This window comes from Trypanosoma conorhini, assembly GCF_003719485.1.
Source record: "Trypanosoma conorhini strain 025E chromosome Unknown Tco_14.4_contig_00064, whole genome shotgun sequence".
Classification (NCBI taxonomy): domain Eukaryota; phylum Euglenozoa; class Kinetoplastea; order Trypanosomatida; family Trypanosomatidae; genus Trypanosoma; species Trypanosoma conorhini.
In genome coordinates, this window is record NW_021704151.1 from 9,234 (window position 1) to 31,629 (window position 22,396).

The 22,396-nt window shown below is 53.8% G+C and overlaps 9 protein-coding genes across 9 annotated transcripts, besides 12 other annotated features; all 9 read right to left on the minus strand.

Moving 5' to 3' along the window:
* Window positions 1-259: 259 nt before the first annotated feature.
* Window positions 260-1,138, minus strand: Tco025E_01811 (ribosomal RNA assembly protein; the record flags this gene model as incomplete). Its single annotated transcript, XM_029368747.1, has 1 exon — window positions 260-1,138. The coding sequence occupies one exon, from the start codon at window positions 1,136-1,138 to the stop codon at window positions 260-262; it is 879 nt and encodes a 292-aa protein (XP_029231131.1).
* A 245-nt stretch (window positions 1,139-1,383) lies between these two features.
* Window positions 1,384-1,416: a microsatellite.
* Window positions 1,417-1,691: 275 nt separating this feature from the next.
* Window positions 1,692-2,096, minus strand: Tco025E_01812 (uncharacterized protein; the record flags this gene model as incomplete). Its single annotated transcript, XM_029368748.1, has 1 exon — window positions 1,692-2,096. One exon carries the CDS (start codon window positions 2,094-2,096, stop codon window positions 1,692-1,694), a length of 405 nt encoding a protein of 134 aa, XP_029231132.1.
* A 650-nt stretch (window positions 2,097-2,746) lies between these two features.
* Window positions 2,747-3,880, minus strand: Tco025E_01813 (uncharacterized protein; the record flags this gene model as incomplete). The annotated part of the gene is made up of 1 exon (XM_029368749.1): window positions 2,747-3,880. One exon carries the CDS (start codon window positions 3,878-3,880, stop codon window positions 2,747-2,749), a length of 1,134 nt encoding a protein of 377 aa, XP_029231133.1.
* Window positions 3,881-4,262: 382 nt separating this feature from the next.
* On the minus strand, window positions 4,263-5,771 carry Tco025E_01814 (putative eukaryotic translation initiation factor 3 subunit 7-like protein; the record flags this gene model as incomplete). Its single annotated transcript, XM_029368750.1, has 1 exon — window positions 4,263-5,771. One exon carries the CDS (start codon window positions 5,769-5,771, stop codon window positions 4,263-4,265), a length of 1,509 nt encoding a protein of 502 aa, XP_029231134.1.
* A 194-nt stretch (window positions 5,772-5,965) lies between these two features.
* Window positions 5,966-5,992: a microsatellite.
* Window positions 5,993-6,004: a microsatellite.
* Window positions 6,005-6,025: a microsatellite.
* A 146-nt stretch (window positions 6,026-6,171) lies between these two features.
* Window positions 6,172-6,219: a microsatellite.
* A 180-nt stretch (window positions 6,220-6,399) lies between these two features.
* Window positions 6,400-7,674, minus strand: Tco025E_01815 (protein fam63a; the record flags this gene model as incomplete). The annotated part of the gene is made up of 1 exon (XM_029368751.1): window positions 6,400-7,674. The coding sequence occupies one exon, from the start codon at window positions 7,672-7,674 to the stop codon at window positions 6,400-6,402; it is 1,275 nt and encodes a 424-aa protein (XP_029231135.1).
* Window positions 7,675-7,767: 93 nt separating this feature from the next.
* Window positions 7,768-7,790: a microsatellite.
* Window positions 7,791-8,363: 573 nt separating this feature from the next.
* Window positions 8,364-8,383: a microsatellite.
* A 534-nt stretch (window positions 8,384-8,917) lies between these two features.
* Window positions 8,918-8,944: a microsatellite.
* A 59-nt stretch (window positions 8,945-9,003) lies between these two features.
* Tco025E_01816 (protein kinase-like protein) lies at window positions 9,004-14,409 on the minus strand (the record flags this gene model as incomplete). The annotated part of the gene is made up of 1 exon (XM_029368752.1): window positions 9,004-14,409. One exon carries the CDS (start codon window positions 14,407-14,409, stop codon window positions 9,004-9,006), a length of 5,406 nt encoding a protein of 1,801 aa, XP_029231136.1.
* Window positions 14,410-14,429: 20 nt separating this feature from the next.
* Window positions 14,430-14,468: a sequence feature (GA-rich).
* A 222-nt stretch (window positions 14,469-14,690) lies between these two features.
* Window positions 14,691-14,747: a sequence feature (A-rich).
* Window positions 14,748-15,000: 253 nt separating this feature from the next.
* Window positions 15,001-15,025: a microsatellite.
* Window positions 15,026-15,228: 203 nt separating this feature from the next.
* On the minus strand, window positions 15,229-18,585 carry Tco025E_01817 (putative kinesin; the record flags this gene model as incomplete). The annotated part of the gene is made up of 1 exon (XM_029368753.1): window positions 15,229-18,585. The coding sequence occupies one exon, from the start codon at window positions 18,583-18,585 to the stop codon at window positions 15,229-15,231; it is 3,357 nt and encodes a 1,118-aa protein (XP_029231137.1).
* Window positions 18,586-19,025: 440 nt separating this feature from the next.
* Tco025E_01818 (tRNA (guanine-N(1)-)-methyltransferase TRM10) lies at window positions 19,026-19,991 on the minus strand (the record flags this gene model as incomplete). Its single annotated transcript, XM_029368754.1, has 1 exon — window positions 19,026-19,991. One exon carries the CDS (start codon window positions 19,989-19,991, stop codon window positions 19,026-19,028), a length of 966 nt encoding a protein of 321 aa, XP_029231138.1.
* Window positions 19,992-20,271: 280 nt separating this feature from the next.
* Window positions 20,272-20,290: a microsatellite.
* A 109-nt stretch (window positions 20,291-20,399) lies between these two features.
* Window positions 20,400-22,316, minus strand: Tco025E_01819 (uncharacterized protein; the record flags this gene model as incomplete). The annotated part of the gene is made up of 1 exon (XM_029368755.1): window positions 20,400-22,316. The coding sequence occupies one exon, from the start codon at window positions 22,314-22,316 to the stop codon at window positions 20,400-20,402; it is 1,917 nt and encodes a 638-aa protein (XP_029231139.1).
* Window positions 22,317-22,396: the final 80 nt, after the last annotated feature.

Genomic DNA, 22,396 nt, shown 5'->3' on the forward strand with positions numbered 1-22,396 from the left:
ACGAGAGGGCGAGGTGGGAGGAACAAACACGCAGACAAATAAGCGGCGGCAAGCATAAAAGCATGTGGCAACGAGATTGCTGCTGCCTCGAGAGGGCACAACAGGGCACACACCGACACCCCCCACCTTTCCCGCCCCTGCTGGAATCATCCTCACAGCCTTGGCTTGCGCCTGTGCAACGCAGCCGTCCGCTCCGCTTCCGCATCCCCGAGCGGGCTTTGCGTCGCCGCAGGAAACAGTGCGGAGGAAGGAATGTGTATTATTCAATTTGGTAGTCGTTGCGCTTCGGCTGCTGCCGCCTCTGCTGCTTGCGCAAAAGGAAGGCCTTACCACTCTCCATCGCAATATCCTCCTTACGCTTGGGAGGGGCAGGCGGAAAGATGGACTTCTCCTTACCCGCCTGCTTCTTCACAGACTCCCGCAGGCGCTCCTTCTTGACCTTTCGCACCACCTTTGCCTTCTCCTTGTTTTGCACGCTCTTCTTGTAGACAGGCACAAAGCGACTCCAGTCTTCATGTCGTAAATCCTCACGCTTGGCGAGCTCGCGTTTGATAAGAAGCTGCTTAAGGCCGTAAATAGGATGAATGTTGTTCATGCAGTCGTCAACAATCTTTCGCACCTGCTGGCACCCCTTCACTGGTCCCATCACCGCCACGGTTTTGCCCTGCACAAGGACATAGCAACCGGTGAGAATCTCTAAAGCCTTGAGGGTCTGCGCCTTTGGGCCGACGAGACGATCGCGACGCTTGATGAAGCGACGCGTGCTGTTGCCCTTCATAGAAATGGGAATAATGTCACAAGTGATATCCGTCTGAAAGATCTTTTGCGCCTGTGCGAGAGGCACGTTTCGGGCCAGTAGCCGAATGAAGTCTCGGGCCTTCACAACGGCGTAGGGATCCCACGTTCTCCGCGTGGTTGCCACCGTCATGGAGCCCTCCATCAGGTCCAGCTTGCCGACCAGCTGGTGTTGTCCCAAAAGCGTCTCCACGGCCGGCCACACGCTGCGGATGTAACTCTCTAGGTAGCTGGGAAACTGCGTGGCGAAGGTGGTCTCATCCACGCAGCAGGCGCCGCCAGGAACGTCGTCCTGCGTGAGTTCGGGCACAAAATACTTGGAGGAGGGGGAGGAGGAGGCCATTGCTCAACGCGGCCACTCGCTTCACTGACGTGCGCAGGATAAAAAGGCAGAGAGGAAGATAGAGAGAGAGGGGAAGAGGGAAGGTCAGTGACAATGCGGAGAAAATCCTCGCAGAGGGAACGAGGGAGAACACAGTAACAGTGCGGAGGCGAAACGCAAGCAGCGGTTGAATCGAACGGCTTTCACGCCAGCGTCCTCAGCTACACTCACGTCTTCCACGAGGAGCGTTGCACAATTGTCTCTCGCCCCCTCGCCCCCTCCCCTCCCCCCCCCCCACCTCGTTACCGCCGCGGCCGCCCACCACTGCTGATCACACGATCAGAAGACGTCACATTACAGAAACGCGCATAAATAACAAGAAAAAGAAAAAAGAGGAGAGGAGGGCAAAGCCACAGGAAGCAAACTACTCTCACCTTCTCTAGCGCAACCCACATACACGCATTAAAAACGTAGATCAAGAACAGAGGCAATCCACGGTCCCAGTATTGAAGATGAAGCAACAGCATCGCACGACGCGACTCCGATGCGGAAACAGCTTCCTCTTCTTAAACAATTACGGATTTGGCTGCGCGTTAGGCTGCGTGGAACCCAAATATTTCGAAACGGCCAGTGGAAAGCCGCCTGCCACGCACCTTTGCGACTCGAGTGGTCGCAGTCTGCTGTTCAGTGCCGTCCACGTGCCATCCGGCGACGCTTCGAGGGCAACGGTATGCAGAGCCTCCGATGCAGCCCACCTAATGGGTGCGTTGTCTGGGCACACAGAGGGGGTGCCTTTATTCAAAGAGGTGAATGAGGGCGTCAGCATCGTTCGCTGAGGATCCAAGTTCATTAGTGCGGCGTATGTGAGACGGGCCTCTATCCACTTTGCCTCCGCCGGGAGGGCAATAAACACCATCTGACTCCCGCGATGCACAATGATGTATTTTGAGTACGAGGTGTGAATATTATTTTCCTGCATCGTCGCTACGCAATACTTCGCACAATCGTCCTTCCGACGGACTCGCCGCTTCCGCGTCCGCTTCAATGTTTCTGTTGACTACAGCCGCGCGCGTCTACGCATCGCAGGCACACAAAGCCAAGGAATCAGAAGGGATTTCACAGAAGACGCGATACAAAAAAAAACACACACGCACACAATACGCAATCAAAACTCTTGGATTGTGCGAGCCTCACCTCGCCGGGCCCCCACCCACTCCAACCTCAGAGAACGCGTGACACGCCGCTCACCGTCCTTCATCGCACGCGCCAGCAAACACGCGCGTGGACGTGGGCAGCAGTGCTGCCCACGCCGCGCGACAGCTCCATCGACTTCCGCCACGGCGACGAAAGCGACCGCAAAAGTGCACACACCGATGTGGGCAAAATCAGCCCAAATGCGCGGCAAAACGTAGGCGCATACACACAAGCAGAAGGAAAGAGAAAGAGGGAACAACAACAAAAAAAGCAAATTGAAATGAGCAAAACACTGTAACTAAAAGGAAATAATAATAATAAAAGAAAGAAGTTCCGAGGGTCGGAGGTGACAAAGCAGACACATGCATTTCTCTGTATAGAAAAAAAAAGGGAGTGGGGAAGAACACCATTTGTCCACGTGCTCATCTGCTACGTTCACCTCGGGGAAATTCCTCCGGATTCAACCCTATCCTCATCCACAAGTGTCTGCGTCTTGCGCCTTGTGGCACTCATAGCCCTCATGCTTTCCAGCAGGTCGACCATAAGCTCCTGCCGACGCGTGTTGTCTCCGTGGGCCGTCGGGCCGGGTTTGTAGAGAGTGTTGAGGAGGTCGGTGAGGGTCCATAGCCCAACCATCACCCCGCCCTCGTCGTACACCACGGCCATGTTGGATGAATTTTTATGAAAGGCAAGGTAGGTGTTGTACAGCGTGGCGCTCGCCGGCAGGCGGAGGATCTCCAAAAGGGGGTACTCCCCCGCTCGCGGCGGGTTCTGCGGGTTGGTGAAGCACAACTTGACGAGCGACTGCACAATGAGGGCGCCGAGAATGTGCCGCCGGTTGTCGTTCAGGTACACAGGAATGCGGCTGTAGCCGGCGACAACAATCCTCTCCACCGTCTTTTTGTCCAGCCGCGTCCGCGACGAGAGCATAAACGCCTCGTCACACGCCGTCACGACGAAATCCTGCACTCTGTGGCTTGACAGCCGCAGGGCCCCTGTGAGCATGTTGACCTCCGACTCTCGAAGAAACGCCGTTTCCCCCTGCTGGGCCAAAAGCAAAGCCTCCAGCTCGTCGCGTCCGAGGAGGTAGTCCTTGTGCCCCAAGATGTAATCCAGGAGCTTTCCCGCCGGGTAACTTACCGGGGCGGTGAGAACCACCAACAGCCAGACGAGTGGGACGAAGAAGGAACACATCGGAAATGACCAGCGAACGAAAATAGAGAGAGGGATAATGTCACTAATAAAGAGCACAGCCGTAATGGATAGAAGAAGCGCTGTCAGCTGGTCAAAAATCCGCTCAAGTAAAATTGGCACGCCCGTCATTGCCGAGGCATTAGACAGGAGCAAAGCCACCAGCGTCCAGTGCTCGAGCTGCAGGAGTTCCAGTAGGCGCTTCGCCCGCCGCTGTTCCTGTAGTGAGCCCGTTGTTGTCAGAATGCGAAGGAACATGCGATCCATAGAAAACAAAGCCACCTGAATACCTGCGGTGATGCCCGTGAAGATCACTAGCCCCACAATACCAAGCGAGTAGGCGATTACCTCATTTTGCGTCAAGGTCTGTATACTCATATTCCTACACTTGTGACTGTGTACTTTTTGTGGTACAGTTGTATTACAAGCAAAAAAAAAAAACACACACGCACACAAAACGAAAGGGGGGAAACGGCACGGCATGAGAAGTTGTTGCAAAGCAAAGCGCTAAGGTGACAGTCAGGTGAACCCCAACAAGAGTTAAATTCTCCCCGCGTCCTTTCGGACTTTTTCGTTCTTGTTGTTTTTTCACGTCATCCCTCTCTTCGCTTAAAAGATTAATACCTAGTGCTTAAAATGGTTTAATCCTCCTTGTTTGTGCTGCCACACCTCTTCGAGCTTCTCCCTTTCTTTGGCTTTCTTTACTTTACTTGTTTTTTCACCTCCTCCCTCCACCATGCATGTCACGACGACACCGCCACTACTCGTCTCCGCCGTCATCCTCGTCATCATCGTCGCCTTCCTCGTCGTCTTCCTCGTCGTCCTCATCTTCCGTCTTCTCAATGAGCAGAATGGACTGCTCGCCACTCTTCTTGACGAGAAGCGCCTCCCTGAGGTCCTGCTGCCGCAGCACCGCCATGATGATGGCGTCGGCAATGGCCCACATGTTCCCCACCTTAATGCCAAGCTGGGCGGAGAGCGGGCCGGGGTCCTTCGTCTGCGTGGCGAGAATCTCGTGCTTGGTCGGGTCCAGCGTCCCGTTGCTCCTGTAGCTGCGCGACACGAAGCCAATCTTCATTAAGGCCCCTGACAAGTGGCAGAGAGACACCCAGCGGGACATCTTTTGCGCGTTCCTGCGGTATTCGTCCGAAATCCACTTGGCCGCCTGCGCGTCCAAGGTCTTGCGCCACTCGCTTTCCGCCCCCCCTGTACACTGCTCCAGAAGCCCAAAGATGCGGACGTACTTGTCACCCTCCACCGCGTCCACCTCACAGCGCACAATTAGGTCGTAGCGGTCCTCCGTGTCGGCGTGCATCACAAATCGGCGATAGCGATACAGGCGCGGCTGGGTTCCAGGGAACGGGTTCTTCTCACACTTCATCTGGTAACGCGTCTTTGAGCACGCCTGTGCGACAAACGCGTTGTTTACCTCCGTCGACTCCTTCGCGAGAGCAGTGATGCGCTCAGATTGAATGGGGTCGTTTTCCACGGGGCGACGCGAGGCGTCGGCTGTTTCCCCAACCCACTGCATCTCAATATTGCTCTTCTCCGCCTTCGAAATAAACACAATACGGTTGTAGCGAAAAATCTCAAGATGCCAGGGATGCACACTACGGCTGCACGTCATCATGAGAGCGAGAATCTCGTCTGTGGCGACAACAATGGGATGCGTCCCAGTCGCCTTCGTCTTGAGGATTTCGCGAAGCGGCCCATCGGCCCCAGTATTCGAGCGGGCAAAAAACTCCTGATTTTTATTGCTTTCGTCGAGGCGTATGGGAGCCTTACAGCTCGATTTTTCCATAGCACTGTTGTAGACCAAGGGACAGTTGTGAAGGGAGATGTCTGTCACAATCGGGGCATCGTGAATGTTTTGCATCTTGGCCAGCTCCGCCTGCGTGAACTCGGCAAAAATACGCACATCCGTTGGCACCCGAACGGTGTCTGGTAGAAGCGTCAGGTTCCGCTTAACTTTGTTGGCAAAGTGGCTGCGCGGGTTCTGCGGACGCTTCACGAAGCGCCGCTCCGGGCCATGGCGGCGATCCTTCGCGCGAAGGTTGCGCAGCGCCTTCAGCCGATTCTCGTCCTTGACGGTGGTGAACTGCCTCTTCTCCGTCGCCTGCTCCGCCGTCGCCTCCAGCCAGTCGCTTGGGAAAATCGCGTCTGTCTTCTGGTACAGGCGCACCTTCATGCCGCCCATTTCCATCTCCTTCGGCGGCGGCCCCCACGCAAACGGCGGGTTGACAAAAAGCTCCGGCAGCTCAAAGCTCATCACGTGACGGTGCTAAATCCACACAACACACGCAGAGCACCCGGGGGCAAGCACAGTCAAGAGAAGGTCTCTCGCTAATCTACGATGCAACCATCGCCCGAGGAAAAAGGGGTGCAGGAACGTCAAGAGACGTGTGACAAGGGGAAGGAAGAGGAGTGAGTCAGCATCGGCTCAGATAAACCCGACAGACAGACAAAAAAAAAAAAAACGAAAAAAAACAACGACACAAACAACTACTCGAATAACAAGGACAAAGCGAAGGCGCACGAACGTTGAAAATGTTAATCTGCAGCCTCATCTGGAAATACACAAATCTAAGGCGCAGTGGCCGAGACAACAACTAAAAAATAAATAAAGAAGTAAAATACAAATTACGGGGACAATGACGGAGATATCTCTCTGTGCATGTATATGTGTGTGGGTGTGTGGGTGGGTGGGTGGGTGTCTGCTTTAATGACGCAGTGAGATGAGAGTGTGACGAACGCCCACGGCCCTCAAAGCCTACTGCTGGGGCTTATCTTTACATATCTCACTCACTGCAGCACTCACACTTCCAGACCTCTGTACAAGTTCGCATGCCTCCGCGTGGCTCATATCAAACCCCATTTCCACGAGGGCGTCAGCACCCTCACGCACCCAGGGTCTCCCACTCCGGCGGACTGTCTCCCTTAGACTTCTTCTTGCCACGCAGATGCGAGACGACTTCCTCGGGGCTTGCTTCGTTGCCATCCGCAGTCTTCAACTCCGTCCTCGCGGCCAAAACAGCCTCTGCGGTAAACTCGTTCCCAGTCAAGGATTGAACGGCTAGAAGCAAGGCATCGGCATCAACGCCGTTGCCGTCGGTGAAAGTGGCGGCGCCGTGGACGTCTTCAATGGCCTCAAAGAAGATGGACGACCTATCCGCGTACGTCTCATCGGAGAGCAGAAGCAGTAACCTCCCACCGAGCTTCACGGCGGTGGAGAAGTGGTTATTCCAAAAAAGAACAGCAACCTCCCCTTCGCCAAGCTCGCGTCGAAGCACCGCCAATCCCTCGTCTGTTAGCTGTGAGCGTGTCTGCTCTAGGAACTCGTTGGCAACCCCCGACAATTCACTGTTTTTGTGCGTCGCCAGAAGACTCACTTCATTAAAAGACATATCACGCAAGGCGGCGTAGCGACCCTCCGACGAAATCAGCCACCCATGCACAACACGTAGCCCTGCAAGAGCGAAGAGCATCACGTCATCCTCCGAATCAAAGCCGTCTAGCACAGAAAAAATAGGGCTTATGTTCATACCGTGGTACAAACGGTGCAAAAACTCCTCGCCTTCTACACCCTCCGCGAGTTTCGCCCGGGTCTCAGCGAGACGCTCTTGAACGAGGCCGGCAATTGTTTGAACTTCCTCACCATTCACCACACGTGTGAGGGGAGAGACAAATTGTGGAACATCCGGATTGCCTTCTATGATATACTCGAGAATTCTGCGACGAAGCTCCTTGGCTTCAATTCGCCGGCAATCACCGGGGCACAAATTGATGCGCCCCAACAGCGCCAGCGCGTTGGCCGCGGCCACCACAGGGCACGGACCATTTTGATCCTGCGTCACAATGCTGACACCACGGCCGCAGAACATATCTTTTTTCACCCGATGCGAATCAAGCGGGTCTACAACAACAGGAAGCTCCGGCAGCACCTCTAAAAGGCCATCCTCAAAGTCCTTTTTTGTGAAGGCCGTTGCCACCAAGGCCTCGGCGTTGGTGTCAAGAAGAACGTACAAGTTGCCCGAATTCACACCGAGGACCACTCCCTCCCCCTTTGGGGTTCGCAGCCTCTTCAGGAAGACGCCGTCAAATGGGGCGGTCGCCTCGGCGGTCATAACAATCATCCGAGTGACGCCGTCGTCACACACAAACTCAGACTCCATTCCTTTAGCCCCCCTCCCTTGGCTTTGCCTCTTCTCTACCCAACCCCGCGCCCTTTGCTCAATCTACGTTTATGTTGCGTTTATTCAATTTCGTTATTATTATTGTTATTATTATTTGGAGAAAAGGTGCCTATTTTTGCTGCACCCGCCTTCTTGCCGAATGTGGCCGCTATGGCGTCAGGAGACGGCAAACTGGCAATCGCCTGTCCCCCACTACTCGGCAAAACAAATATTAAACAAAAAAAGAGTAAAAAAAAAAGAGGAGGGGGGCAGCGCCAGCGCATATATATATATGACGTTGTTCCACATCCATTTCAGTTACTTCGCATGCCCAGCATTACTGCTCACTACAGCCGCACGCAGGAAAGGTTTGCATGATAACCATTTCCTGTGGGTAAACTCAGGGTAGAGAGGTGAATTGGAAGGGCGATGCTGGTAATAATGATAAAAAATGAACATCATCATCAGCAGCTTGCGCGGTTATCCGCATTCAATACATTGCATTAAGCCCAATACCAAACAAGCAGTAATTACCGCGCATGACTCTACTCGGACAGTGGCTCCGTGATCAACTCGCTGCTACTGTTCTAATTTCGCTCCATTCAGTTCCTTTTTACGTTCTCTTTATGCAACATGATTTCCTTCGAGCAGCAAAGTTTCACATCGCCCACCCGCGTGCATAAAGGCACATATACATATATATATATATGTGTGTGTGTGTGTTTTTACGCAAGTCTTCAGTTCCCCACGTGTGTACTTCACCCCCCCCCCACACTTTCTCCCTTCAAGCTTCATTCCTTTTATTTAATTTGCGTGTTGCACATCCTGCCCTTCAACGCATCACTTCTTTTTCCCCCTTTTTGCTACCTTCCGTCCTCCTTACGTGGGAAATTTTCTTGCGTGTGACGTGACTCCTTCCACCTGTTTTTTCCCTCGATGGCGGAACGGAGGTCCCGACGCCGGACGTCCAGCGCGCCACGTGTCACAACATTACGGCTGTAATCTGCTCCATCAACGGTCCCCACATCTCCCACGCATTTTCGTTTTGGTATTAAATTTGTGTCCGCGTCGGCCGCTGTGCGCCACCTCAACACACGTTGAAAGCAGCGGCCGCCGGCCAAACATGCGCGGGAACGTCACGGCAGGAGAGCTGGAATAATTATACCCACCCGCCCGGCGACCTCGAAAGAAAATAACACAAAGTAGCCCAAAATAGAGGGCCATTGCTACGCACTGCGGCAGGAAAAAAAAAAGAAAAACAAAACAAAAACGCTTTACATGAAGGAGTTGCTCTTTTGTATGCGCCTGCGAGAAGTGCGTCGTCGCTGTTTACTTTTTTGTTTTGTCGCTCTCAGGGAGCCGGCGTCGCTGCCCCTTACCGCCGGGTGAAGTTGCCGTTGAGCAAGCCGCGCAAGAGTCTCCTAGGTGGACATGGCCCGACGGAAATTCATTCGATGGCTGTGCGGTGTCCTTCTCCGCACTCCCCAGCCACGGATGCTGAAGCAGTTCCTCGGCCGAAGGCCGCTTCGTTATGTCCCGCTCAAGGCACTTCTTCAGGAAGTCGCGGCACAACTCCGAGGTCCCCTCTGGGATGGTCAGCATGACGTCGGTGTTCCCCACGAGGTACAACATCGAGACAACATTCTCAAATTCTTTTCGCCACGGCGGAGTTCCGCCGTTGAGCAGCTCTACGACGGTGCAGCCAACGGACCATATGTCGGCCTTCGTCCCGTACTCCTCATTGCGTATTACCTCTGGGGCCATCCAATATGGCGAGCCGACGAGTGTATCACACCCCGCCCGGCTGTAATCATTTATGCCCAGCAAATTTTTGGAGGAGCCAAAATCCGCCAGCTTGACAACGCCCAAGCCATCCACGAGAATATTTTCTCCCTTGACGTCTCGATGCACCACCCCCTTCTGATGCAGGTAGCGCAGCCCAAGCAACATCTGATACGTGTAGTATCGAATCACAGATTCATTCAAGCCTGTAAAGCTCCTCACAACGCTGGTGAGGTTTCCCGCCACGGCGAATTCCATAAATACCAAAACGTTATCATGATTTGTGCGGCATCCCAAATAACGGATGATGTTCGGATGGGAAAGTTCCTTCAGCATGTTCACCTCCGTCTCCACTTGCGAAAGCGCCCTCTTGGAGGAGTTCTGAATACTGACGTACTTCACCGCCACCAGTCTCCCAGTGGCCAGAATACCCAAGTGAACGGAACCATAGCTTCCCGAGCCAAGGACAGGCCCACAACGAAACGACTCCATCTCCTCCTGCGTGAGTGGGTCCTGGACATCTTGCTTTGCCTCAGCAGCTGACATCAGAGATGCTGCCGCTGCTGGTGACGCTGATGATAGGCGGGACGCCAGGAGTGCCCCCATCTCCAGCTCTTCAGAATGCATGGCTTTTTCTTCAGCCGACGTCATCCCCTGCGGGGTTAGCTCCGCATGGAGCCCAGGAAAATAAAAGCTGCCGAGAATGCAGTACTTCTCGCGGCGGTATCGTTCTTGCTTCTCCACCAACTCCATGTTAAGGCGGGAAGTGGCGTTCAACACGTTTTCGCGCTCCTCCATGGAGGCGCATGTCAGGAACTCGTACTGCAGGTCTTGGATACGGCTGTGAATCTGCTGAATCGAGCGCTCAATTGCGTCAATAGCGACGTTGTTTGTGGTCGCAAATTTGCCCGGCACAGCGATGATGTTGTAACAGACATTAACGCCCAGCATGACGAACCAAAGGAAGGCCACCACCACAAAATATATCTCCCCATCACGGCATGTTTTCGCAAATCCCAAATAAACCCGAATCGTGTGGAACAGGACACAGAAGTGTGCAAACAACGCCGCACGCGAAAACTCGACAATAAGCCTATTGATGTTTATGTAGGCCGTGGGAGGAGCGTGCAAAAGGAAGAGCAGCCGCAAGCATCGAAAGGTGAAGTTGTTGACAAGCAACAATAGCGGACTGTTGCTTAGCACCTTCCACATGGCGCTTTCCGTCAAGGACAAGGCATGTAGGGCAACCAACACCGATCGTCGGCACTGTAGGTCGCAGTGTAAGAGCTGCATTGCCGAAAACCTTCCCGACGGCATCACGAAGTAGAGTAGCAAAAGGGAGATGATCGGCATAATATTACGATCATGAGCATCTGCGCATGTAGGAATTTCACTAAGAAACGTGTTGCACGCGAAAGAGTCTAAAACGAGAGACCGGATCGGAAAGGAAAACACGACGAGAAAAAGCTGTAAAACTTTTTCTACCCTTGAAAGGATATGTACGATGACCTGCACCCACTTTCCGCACCGGCTTAGACGAATGCGCTTTGTGTTCAGAAGCATCAGCGCTACAGCGGCAAATCCCCAAATGAAGATGCTGGTCATCGCCCTTCGCATCGTCACATGGGCGTTGAGCAGACGATGGGGCAGCATAAGCATTACGCTGCGAAAGCGCAAAACTGACATGAAACCAACAGGCAGTGGCGTTTGCGGGAGAATAGCTAGCATGGACGTCTGTAGTGCGCTGAATAGCAGCGTGGCAAGCACCACATAGTTCATCCCGTGCAGCGCAAACTCGGACCGTGAGAGCGTCAGACGCAGGGGCGGCTCCCTTCCAAGATCGACAAGCCACTGCTTCCACGTCATTCCATGGACTTGCAGAAAAACCTGCACCACCATAAAACCCAAAAAGATAAACGTTATCCCCCAAACAATCATGTCATGCGTCGATGGCACACCCAGCAGTGGTTCATAGAGATTCATGTAAAAATGAAAGAATGGAAGAAAAAGCCTGTTCGCCTCCTCACGTAAATATTCCTCTGGGCATTCCATATTCGGCGGTAGCGCAAACCATTTTCGGCGCAATTCGTTATATTTTTTACGCTCCAATGATCTACTGGAGTACTCTGACACAGGCAGCAGTGGATAGGAGTAACACTCGACGCTTGAATCGCCTGCCCATCGCACACCGCCGCCGGCACTCAGCACGTCCACGCACGGTGGCCCCCGAACAGAGTACAACTTCACCTGGCCACCGCTCGCAATCTCGAGCGACCCAGTGATCAGCGGTCCAGGTAGCATGTCCGCCTCCAAGAGGCCTTCCACGTGCACCGCAGTGGCGTTAATTACACAACCACGCTCCAGGACGAGGCGTGAGCCACGGTCAACAGAAAGCGCTGCCTCGGCCCCCACATAGACGGCACCTTCTATGCCAAGAACCGCATTTTTCATGACAATCTCACCCACATCAAGTTTTGCCCCAATGCGGAGCAGCGTTTCACCACCCAATACGAGACTCGCTCTCCGCGATGGAAGGGCGTCCAGTGGTAGGCGTATGTTGGCGGCAAGAAGAAGCGGCATGAGCGTGGGTACCTCCTCGGAAAGCTTCAAGTATTCCACTGAGCCTCTAATTGCGCCACCGAGAGGAACTGTCACACACCCACGCAGAAGGAAACGACCCTCGACCTTCAAGCGATCTAAAAAGGAGAGCGCCGTGTCACAGTTGACGCGAGGATCCGGCGAAGACTCAACATATAAGGCTACAAGCGTGGCATTCTCAGCAACGGCAAGGGACACAAACGAAGTTTCCCCCCCTTCATTTACGCGGTATCCTTTGCCATAGCCGTACATAATTGCGACATTGTTGACCTGAATCCATATTTTACCGGAAAACACCACGGAGTCTATGTCGGCGGTTAATGCCCCCGCAATAACAAGTTGTGCCAAGCCCATGTTGGTCGTTAAACGTGTCCTGCGAAGATTCAGGTGAGACCCTTCTCCAAAGGCAATCACACCGTACAATGCCACCATAACAATGGAAGAACCTGATGATGGGCCAATAATGTCTGTGATAACTTCGCCCGTAACGATAATAGAATCAAGCGACAGTGATGGCCCTGTAAAGAGAATACGGCTTTGGTTCCCTTTTACGTTGACGGAAACAAGCGAAGAATCTCCCGTAAGTGCTAGCTCTGAATTTTCCAGCAATGTGATCCTCCCACTAAGCCGCGTAGCTGACACAGAAACTCGGGCTCCACGCTTTAGTACAAGTTTGGCCCTTTCCCCAACCAACAGTTCGGCAATTTTCAAACTCCCCGAGAGCACAAGTGTTCCCTTCATGTTCATTATATGTGCTTGGCACAACACGGCCGGGCCTTGTTCCGCGGCGATGACATGAATAATACCACCCCGGTTTATAATTACATTGCTGCGACTTCGAGAGCGGATACCGGCGCCCCCCGCCTCTCCCATATGGGCTACGGTTATGGTAAGGCGTCCGTAGTTGTGCACGGCCCCTCCACCTTTCAGGACCAGCTGCGGGAGATCCATCGCCATGTCACCGTAGTTGCGCAAGATAAACGACAAAGTACGAGGTTCGTCGCCGTGTGAAGTGATGGTAGATGCCCCAAAGCAGTTTATCTCCCCTGGGCCCACAATGCGACCTCCTGACCACACCAACGAAGAAACGTTGAGTGTCTCATGCCTCAAGAAAAGCATTATTGTCTGATTAATCTGCAAAAGGCCCGTACTGGAAGCGGGGTGAGGGTTATCTACTCTATCCAACGGCAAATCCGTTGCTTTCTTGTTCGTCGCGGCGTCAACGTCCTTTTCAACCAACAGTGTCGCCACCCTAACATACCGTTCCGATCCAGCACTACAGTAGCAAACGTGGTAGAGGCCTTCTTTGCTCAGAACACCGAAGAAAAGGGCCCGAGAGCTACTAGAGAGAGAGAATTCTGGTAAAAGTGTTTTCTCTGGGGTGAAGTCACTGCATAGCTGTGCCGTGATAACGAGTTCATCACGTTCCGAAAGATTGGTACCAAACACGTGACCCTTAAACTCCGCGCCAGAACGGAGTCGAAGGGGTTCGGTCGAAACCCCCTCAGGGCCTGCAATCTTTAGTGTCTCACCCACTTTCAGCATCACATCAGGCAAATTTTCCGGGAATGGCATATAGCAGAGAGTGACCAAGCCACCGCGCGTTGCAAGGAAACGAAATACCTGTTTCTCCTCATCCCATTCACTTTCACTAGTTGACGCCTCGACAGTATTCGCGCAGGCATTCCCTTCCATGACCTTTAATTTTGGACCAACTCCAGCACTATTTTCTTTTATTAGCGGAATTTCAATCGTATTCCCAGTAATATACTCTGCCCCGCCCATCTGCGCAAGTCTATCCGTATCAATGCGAATAAGCGTCTTTGGCGTGATGACAAACGCATTGCCCAGGTGGCAGCACTTGCCCTCTGTGCCCTCAACAAGCACACTACGCTTCTGAGCGAGGTTCCGCGGCAAACAAGGCACGACGAGCAGTGGCTCGTTCACAACAGAGTCGGAAAGCGGGTGAAAAGTGAGTCGCACGGTGCCTCCATTGTCCTCTACCTCAACCTGGCTGCGCTCCATCAGTCGTGGGAGCTGCCGCTGCCACGAGTTGGAACCGGCCTGCGTCTCCCGCTTGGTTCCGCCCTCACTCATGACGTGGCTCACAGAGAGCATCTCGGTCAACAGCTTCTTTAACGTTGCCTCGTCGTATCCGTTAAACGCTGGGAAAGCAGCCCGGATCGTTAGCGTGGAGCCACCCAGGCGCAGTTCCTCTTCGGCAAGGCCACGGTACACACTGCCCCCGAAGCGTACAGCCGCACCTGAGGCATGAAGAACAAGGAATAAGAGAAGCACCGCAAGGGCGCCGATCCCAGGCCTCGCATGAGAGCAAAAACAATGTTGTCCAGCCATAGGCGCCAACCCGCTATGGTAAAAAAAAAAAAACAATAACACACGCGAACAAAAAAAAACCTGTTGTTCAGACTATCTTCTTTCCGCAGGCCCCACCTATATATTTCTTTTCTCTCTCAGTGTGTGCGTATCTTTGTCACAGGCACGTTCCTTTTTCCTTATTGTCAATCCCTCCCCATCCAGGGTCCAACCTCACATGCAGTCCACGTCGCCACTATCCGTGTTCTCTAATCCCACAGGAGAGAGCCAAATATGTGGCTTGGCAGCGCCCACAATGTGGTGAAGAGGAAACACAAAACAACGCAAGAAGAAGGAAAGAAAAAGAATAAGGAAACAAAGACAAATGCGGCATACAAAAAACGTTCGCAGGGTCCTTCCCTCGTCCCCTCCCCTGCCCAACCGCAGAATACAGGCAGGGGGTGGTGGATGCAAACGACCGAGCCCAGTTGGACTGAGAAAAGAAACGGCGGGCAGTCCCAGCGAAAAAAGATGCCCCTACGAAATGAAAGAATGAGAGAGGAATTAGTGGAAAAAAAGACCCCTTGAAACTGTCGCAGAACACAAGTACATGCTTGTTCATCACAGGAAAGGAAAAAAAAAAAAGAAAAAAAAGAAACAGTAGGCTACGCAGTCCGCTCTCCTTCTCTGCACTGCCGCCTGGCACTGAAGAGAACAAAAACAAAAGCAAGAAGGACATCCAAATAATAATAAGGTCCAACTTGGGGAAACAGGATAACACTTGGGAACAAACCACAAGGCCGGCTCAAGTCAGCCGGTGAATAGGAAGCAAAAGGAGAGTGACCACCGTGCAACGCTGAGTCAACGACGAAGGAACAATTTCAAAAGCCGTCCCATGCCCCCTGTGGTTTCAAGTTCCTTTGCTTGGCTCAGCTGTGCCTGACACTCCATAAGACGCCTTGACAGCGCACGCAGCGTTTCCTCGAGTACCCTTTCCTTTTCACTTTTTTCCCTTGTGACACGTGACAGGGCCTCGGAGATACACATTTCTTTTTCTTGCGCTTCCTTGAAGCGCTGTTGAAAGCGGAGCATGACAGCGGAATCCCTTTCACGCTCATCCTGCATAGACCGAAGCATCCTTGCTAAACGCTGTTTTTCTTCTGCTTCCAAGCGAAGCTGCTCCTCCAGATCCTGCTGGACGCTTATTTGATCCTCCATCTCGAACTTCTCGCGCTCAATCAATTCCTTGTAAGAGTCGGGCAGCTGACAACAAGGCACTATACCCAAAAGTTCCAACTGACTCTTAAGGCGAATACAGACTTTGGCCACAAACTGCATCTTGGACGCATTTTCAATGACGAGCTCATCCTTGAGCTGGAGCTCCTGATCCTTCTCCTCCAGAAGTGCCTCCACCCCAGCAGAATCTTTGCCGTCGCGCTCCGCGAGACGAACAGCCAGCCTTCTCTCACTCTCACGTAGCGCACGCAGTATGTTCATATAGTCGTCCACCGCGATGGAATCCACCGGAGGAGGGATGGGTTGCGATTCTGGCACCGGCAGCTCCGCCGAGTCAATCACCTGTCGAAGATTGCTGATCACCTGTTGGTAATGCTCATCGTTAGCCCGGGCACTTGACAGCAGATACTGCTGACGCTCAATTGTCTCCATCAATTCGTCCACCTCTGCGTCCTTCACTTTAAGCAATACATCAAGGTCGGCATCGGGCGTTACCTCTGGTGCGGAGGGAGTGGCAAGCGAAGGCACGGGCGGTACAGCAGAGGCGCCCAACCTAATCGGGGGCACATACGGCTGCGAAGCCGCCACGCCATTAGCCGCCATTTCTGCCTCCAGCTTCCGAATGCGATCCAATAGAGCAGTTTTCTCCTGCATGCTGAACGCCAATTGGTCGGATAACTGTTTTACGGCCTTTTTGGAGGCATCGGTTTGGGACGCGGGTCCCGCCGTCCTCGGCTCGTCAGCTGACAAGAAGAACTGGCGGAGCTGGCTGGCGCCACGCCCCGAGGCTTGAGGAGGCGCCAAAGGGGGAAAGCCGCGCGCCGTACTTCCGGTGCCGCGTGCTGTGCCAAAAATACGTGCGGTGAGGGGAACGGACTGCTGCGCACGTTCTTCCTTAAGGCGTTCCACCTCCCGCGTCAGTTCCGCATTTTGCGCCCTCAACTCATCCAAGTCAGCCTGCATGGTCACACGAAGCGTTTCCATCTCACTACTGTCAACCATCTTGGCGCGTCTCTCACGCAAAAACTTTGTCAAGTCGTCTGCCTCGGAGAGCTCAATACCACTCTTGGCAAGATATTGACGCAGTTGCGTATTCTCGTCGTGCAACTTGTTGATCTCCTCCACGCGTTCGGAGGAAATCTTTGACAGCCGCTCCACCTCGGCGTACAACTGCGCCTCCTTCTCACGATGCCACTCCAACTCAGCCCCCAGGCGCTGCTGAATTTCCTCCACCTGGCCAACGTCGATGAAGGTCTCGGGGAAGATGGCCTCCTCCACGGGTGTCCCGCCCATCTCCTTGATCTGCTGCGTCAAAACCTCAATGTGCTCGTGAAGTCGGGCGGTGTCGTTGGCGCGAGTGGCAAGTAGGGAGTCCTTTTCCGCCAGCTGACGCAAGACATTAACGATGTCATCGTTCTTCCCTTGGCGTGCATCGTCAAGTTTTTTCTGGAAATCCTCAATGATGCGCTCTTGCGCCAACTTCATCTCGGCCCGGCGCTTCGCCTCCTGTTCCGCCTGTTGACGAACAAGCCTCGTAATCTCCTTTGAGTGCACCTCCTCTTTGTACTGAATCTCCTCGTCTCGCTGCTCGTGCAGGTTCTCCACCTCCACCTTGTACACCTCGCGCAGGTATTGTATCTGCTCCGGAGATGCGTTGCTTGCCACCAAGTTCGCCATATCCTTCTCATACCGCATATCGATCTCCGCGCGCTGTTCATTATACCGCTCCATCAGCTCCGCCCGCTCAGCGTCGCGGCCAGCAATCTGTACCTCGAGCAAAGCAATCTGCTGCTCCTTCTCATCCAGCAGCGTTTGCAGGTTGCGGGCCAGTTTTTCATAGTTCACCACCACCGATTGCTTGGCGGTCACCTTCACCGACATCGCGCGCAGGCCAAATTGCAGGGTGTTGGCCGTCTCGTAAAGGTGATCGCTGCTTGGCCCAACGGTAAGAATGATGGAGGTGCGACTTCTGCCACCGATGGAGTCCTGCAAAATACGGGTGAGTTTTGAGTCTCGCCACGGAATATGCGGAGATCCAGAAGACAAGGCCGTGACTACGTGCCCCAGAGCCAACAGGGAGGCGTTAATACATTTTGCCTCATCCTTCATGATGGTGTTCTCGTTGGTGATACCGGTCTTGGCGAAGCGCTCGTAACCGGCCAGGTCAATGAACGTAATTTTACCCCGCATTTTTCCCGCCGCAGGGTCGTTAGGGTCCTCAGAAACAATACTGATCACCAGCGCGGTGTGCCCGCGGCTCGACTCTGGGTTCATTGCCGTTGCCGTCACAACACGGCGCTCGTTTCCGGCGCGGTAAAACTGCATGAACTCCTGCGGGGAGCGGAGGACGCGAGATGTGCACCCCGTAAACGTAATGCCCTCCTCCTCATCAAATCGAACCTCCACCCGCTCCTTGCCGGAGCCCACCATCAAGTCACCGAGGTTGTCGCGGTATATCTGCACAAACCGTCCGACAACCTCGTAGTTACGTCCTGGACACGCTTCTATCTTATCATAAATAAAGTGAGCCGCCCGAGGGATAATTCCCTCAGTGCCAGGGGTTGTGTTGCACATAGTAAAGGACTTCCCAGTACCTGTCTGACCGTAACACATCAGCGCCGAACAAAACCCATTGAACGCGTGCTCAAGGCAGGGCACGGCGACGGAGTCGAAAATCTGCTCCTGTGTGCAGTCCTGGTCAAAGGCTCCGTCAAAATCGTATCGGCGCTCGCCCTTCAAAGCGATGCTTTTGCCCTCCACCGATACCAGCTTAAATCCGCCGCCCCGATAATCTATTTTGATCGTTGGGCGCAATCTGCAGTAGACAAGGCACCGATTTAGGGTCTGCGTCGGTTCACTGGTGGACTTGTTCAATGACTTCCTCTGCTCCTTGACAGCATCCGCCCTTTGCGGCTTGGGCAACTCCGCGGCCTCTTTGACGGCAGCCTCAACCGGGGCAGCCACTGAGCTCTGATCGGCCATTTCTGAAATGGCAAAAAAAAAAAAAAGTTCAAGTTATCTCCTTTTCGTTGCTTTTGCTTCACGCCGGGCGCAACCTTTCCTTACACGCTGCTCCCTCTCTCTCCCTTCTGCTATATGCGGTGTTCTGTACAAATTTACTTGTGTGTATATTTGTTCCCCTGTGTATGAGTGCAGCCGCAAGAAGAAACTATCCCAACAACTAAGAAGAGTCAAATCAAATCAAGAGGGAAATAAAGAGTCGTCCCACGCTACAAATCCGCAGAACCACAACGCACGTTTTCAAACCTCCGGCGCAGAACACCATCAGTTACGGGTTTTTTTTTTCTTTCTCGGTCGTTCTCGTTGCTGCTTTTTCCACGACCGTTTTCAGCTGTGGATCCCGTGGGGGAAATCCCCGCGTGCCACCGACTCCCGCCTCCATTCACGTCGGCGGCCTCACATCAATCGTGGCAGCCGTCGTTGCTCTCAACCGACTCTGCAGCATCCTTATCCGAGGAAAGACTCCCCACCCCAGCTGAGGAGTGAGGACGTTTCTGGCGTGCCGTCTTCGCTCGCCTTGTCGGCAGCACGTCAAACGCCCTACGCCAGTCACCACAGTCGGCAAACCGGCATAGCACCTCCACCACATGATTCACCGTGAGGACTTTGCAGCGGTTACCCACCTCAATGGATTCATCTAGTGGAAGACGGGCCATACGCACGCCATGACGCCTCGCCGCATCTCTAGTGAGAAACTTTCGCGAATTGTGATCTACAAAGGCGCCAACGACGTACACCGTATCGGGTTCCAGGCCCTCTAGCACAGTTTCTGTGTCAGCCGTCAAAAAGACGACGTCCTCCTTTCTGTACAGAGTAGACCAGTGCTCCTCGTGAATCGGTGGAGGATAACGGCGAAACCCCTCGAAGTCACACATCGTGCGCAACACCTCGCCATGTATGCTCGAGTTCACCGTCTCCTGACCACCAATAGATGTGATCACAGGCCGCATCGGGAAGTTATGCCGCCGCAATACACTGTAGCTAAACTTTATCTGCGATACTGTACTGCGACAGTCGGCAGCCGTCATGCACCAGGCGAAGCTTAGGTCGAACACCAGCAACGGGAGAGAGGTGTCGGCGAGGTGCTGCTCACGCACCGCATGCTCCTTTGCCTCTGCGGCCCGCCGTCGCTCGTGAACTGTGATCGCCTCTGCACGCCGGCGTTCCCGCTCCTCGTCGTCAAGTTCCTCCCACTCCTTCTGCTGCGCCTCACGTCGTTGTGCAGCCGCCTCTTTGCTTCGTCGCCTCCGTTCCGCCTTTTTTGCTCGCCAGTAAGCTGACTGCTGCTCTGCCGTCCATGTTCCCTTATTTTTCCGCAGATACAGTGGGGCGCCGGCAACCACCTTCTTCTCGCTGTCGTCTACCATGGCTAGGCGGAGAAGAGAGCAGAGAGAAGGCAAGGGGCAAGGGAGTGGTTCGCTGGCTGTGACGCATTTCCGCCGCCGCGGGCAGCAAAAAAGCTGCCGGCCGCGGGACGCATTGACGAAGGGGAGCAACAACCACAAACACGGCGGGAGCTGCAGATACCTGCTGCCCGTACCACGTCCTGGGCACGCAGCCACCGGGGCCGGTGAGTGAGGAGGCGGTAGGCCAAAAAAAAAAATAATAATAATCCCGTCTCCTGCCCGCCGCAAGAGTTAAAAAAAAACACACACACACACACACAACCAAAAAACGATACAATAATTGTTCAACAAAAAAATATAGGCATGCGTTGTATGCATGGGCTGAAACAAGTGCACGGCGCGTCCAAGCAACGAACTACATAGCTGTTCCTAAATGCCCGCAACAGCAGCACAACTGTCGACCGAAGCTCCCTCGAGAGCTCTTATTCGCGTCATTGCACGTTGAGTGATAGTCTCCAGCTGCTCATATTGCTCAGCCATACACGACACCGTCCGTGCTGCCTTTTCCCTCAAACTAGCCAATCGGGAAGCCCCCATAGAAAGCCGCCAGTTACTCCAGTACTTCAGTATAATAAACTCTTTACTATACTTAGTAGTAAATTCACTTTTCTCACACATGCTAGCGGAATTCTCTTCTATTCGGCAGAAGTATTCCTCGACAAGCATGTTCATTTTATCACTCACAGCAGTGGTGTACATCTCATCCAGCATGAGCAAGTAGGGAAGTATGCTTCTTTGCAGCAGAAGTGATAGAGTGGAAACGGTTGCCCCCCATTTCTCCATTCGCTGCTCTGCCAATAAAGCTCGGCCACGCCACTCCTCAAGCCCTTCTTGGTGTAAAGAAAGCAGCGTAGCGATAACAGCATTAACCTCTGATCCGTCTTGCAGCGAAGGGAGGCTCTCAACCGCGCTGGAGAGGGCCTCTCCTGCATGTTCCTTCTCCTCTTTTTCAGCTGTGCTCATGCAACATGGTATCAGTTCGTTTTGCGTCGAAGAAGCATTGGGCACACTTTGGAGAGTCGCGAAACTCAAACTCGCCTTGGCTTCTGATAACGGGGCTTCATCACTCGTGCAACTGGGCGGATTCGAGCGTGCCGATAGCTCACTTTTCGCACAAATTATTTCCGCCGGCTCCCGTGTCAACTGCTGCAAAAGGGTTTCGATCACCTTCGAGAGCTCGTCTTCTCTCTCCTTGTTTGCCTTTTCCTTCCATTCATGCTCTCGCTTTTGCTTTTCCAGTTCGTTTCGGGCAAACTGCAGCTGTTCCCGCGTCTCTTCGTGGAGTTTCGCCTCCCTGCGCAGCCTTGCCACTTCCTCCTCCAAGCAATTGCTCCCATCGTTGGTTTCCGGGGCGTCCCTGAAAGAGGGGCTGGGGGCCTGAGAGGTGCAGGGCCCTGTCCTGCCCCCCTTCCGCGGCCCCGCACTCCTTTTCTGAAGAACGAATGACATCCACATTAGCAGTCGGACTCTCAACTGCATCTCGGCCTCATTGGCGGCAAGGCGGCGCAGGAGAAGTTTCACCAGAGACTCCCTCTTCCCCGATTGGTCGGCATCCGTCCCCGTTGCTTCCTCGCACATGTCAGTGTGCAGCGCCGATGTGCGCGTCACCCCGTCGCCAACACCTGGACCACACTTTTCCTCCGCTAGAGGTGTCTCGAGATGCTCATTTCGCGCAGACAACGCCGCGAATGCCCGCAGGTGCTCAGCCTGCTCTTGCAAAAGCTCACGACACCGAGCCTCCAGCTTGCACTGTGACTCCAGTGCACTGAGGGTCGCCCGTTCGGCCCGCTCCAATCGAGCCTCGTAGGCGTAAAGTACGGCATCTTTTTCACTCATGATCTTTTCTCCACGCAACAGTTCCGCCGTCAGTACAGTGACTCTTTCAGGCAACGAGGCATCTTTTTCTTCCAACTTGTTGAATTCGCACATCTGCTGCTGTAGTTCCACAATGCGGCTGTCTCGAAGCCGCACCTCATGAAGAAGTTCCGTGTTGCTTCTTGCCAGCTCGACAAGTTTGTCTCGCCACTCGCTCTTCACCAGCCACAGAGCTTCTTTGCTGGCCCTCCGTCGTACCTCCTCCACCTGCGCAAATTTTACTCGAAGCTCCTCCCTCAGCCGCTCAGCCTCCACCTGGGAGGTCTGAACCGCCCGCTGCATTCCCTCCAGCGCGTCCAGGTGGTCCTCGCGCTCGTCTAGCAACACCCGCAGCTGCCGCGCCAACGCCGCTGCCCTTTTTTCCGCCTCCTCCGCGCCCTTGCCCGACGCACGAGGTGCCACAACATCCATTGCAGCCCCTTACCCGTCAGAGCCCTTCTTCCCTTAATCCGCCTAGGCAAGAAGCAAAGACAGGAGGCTTGGAAAAGGTG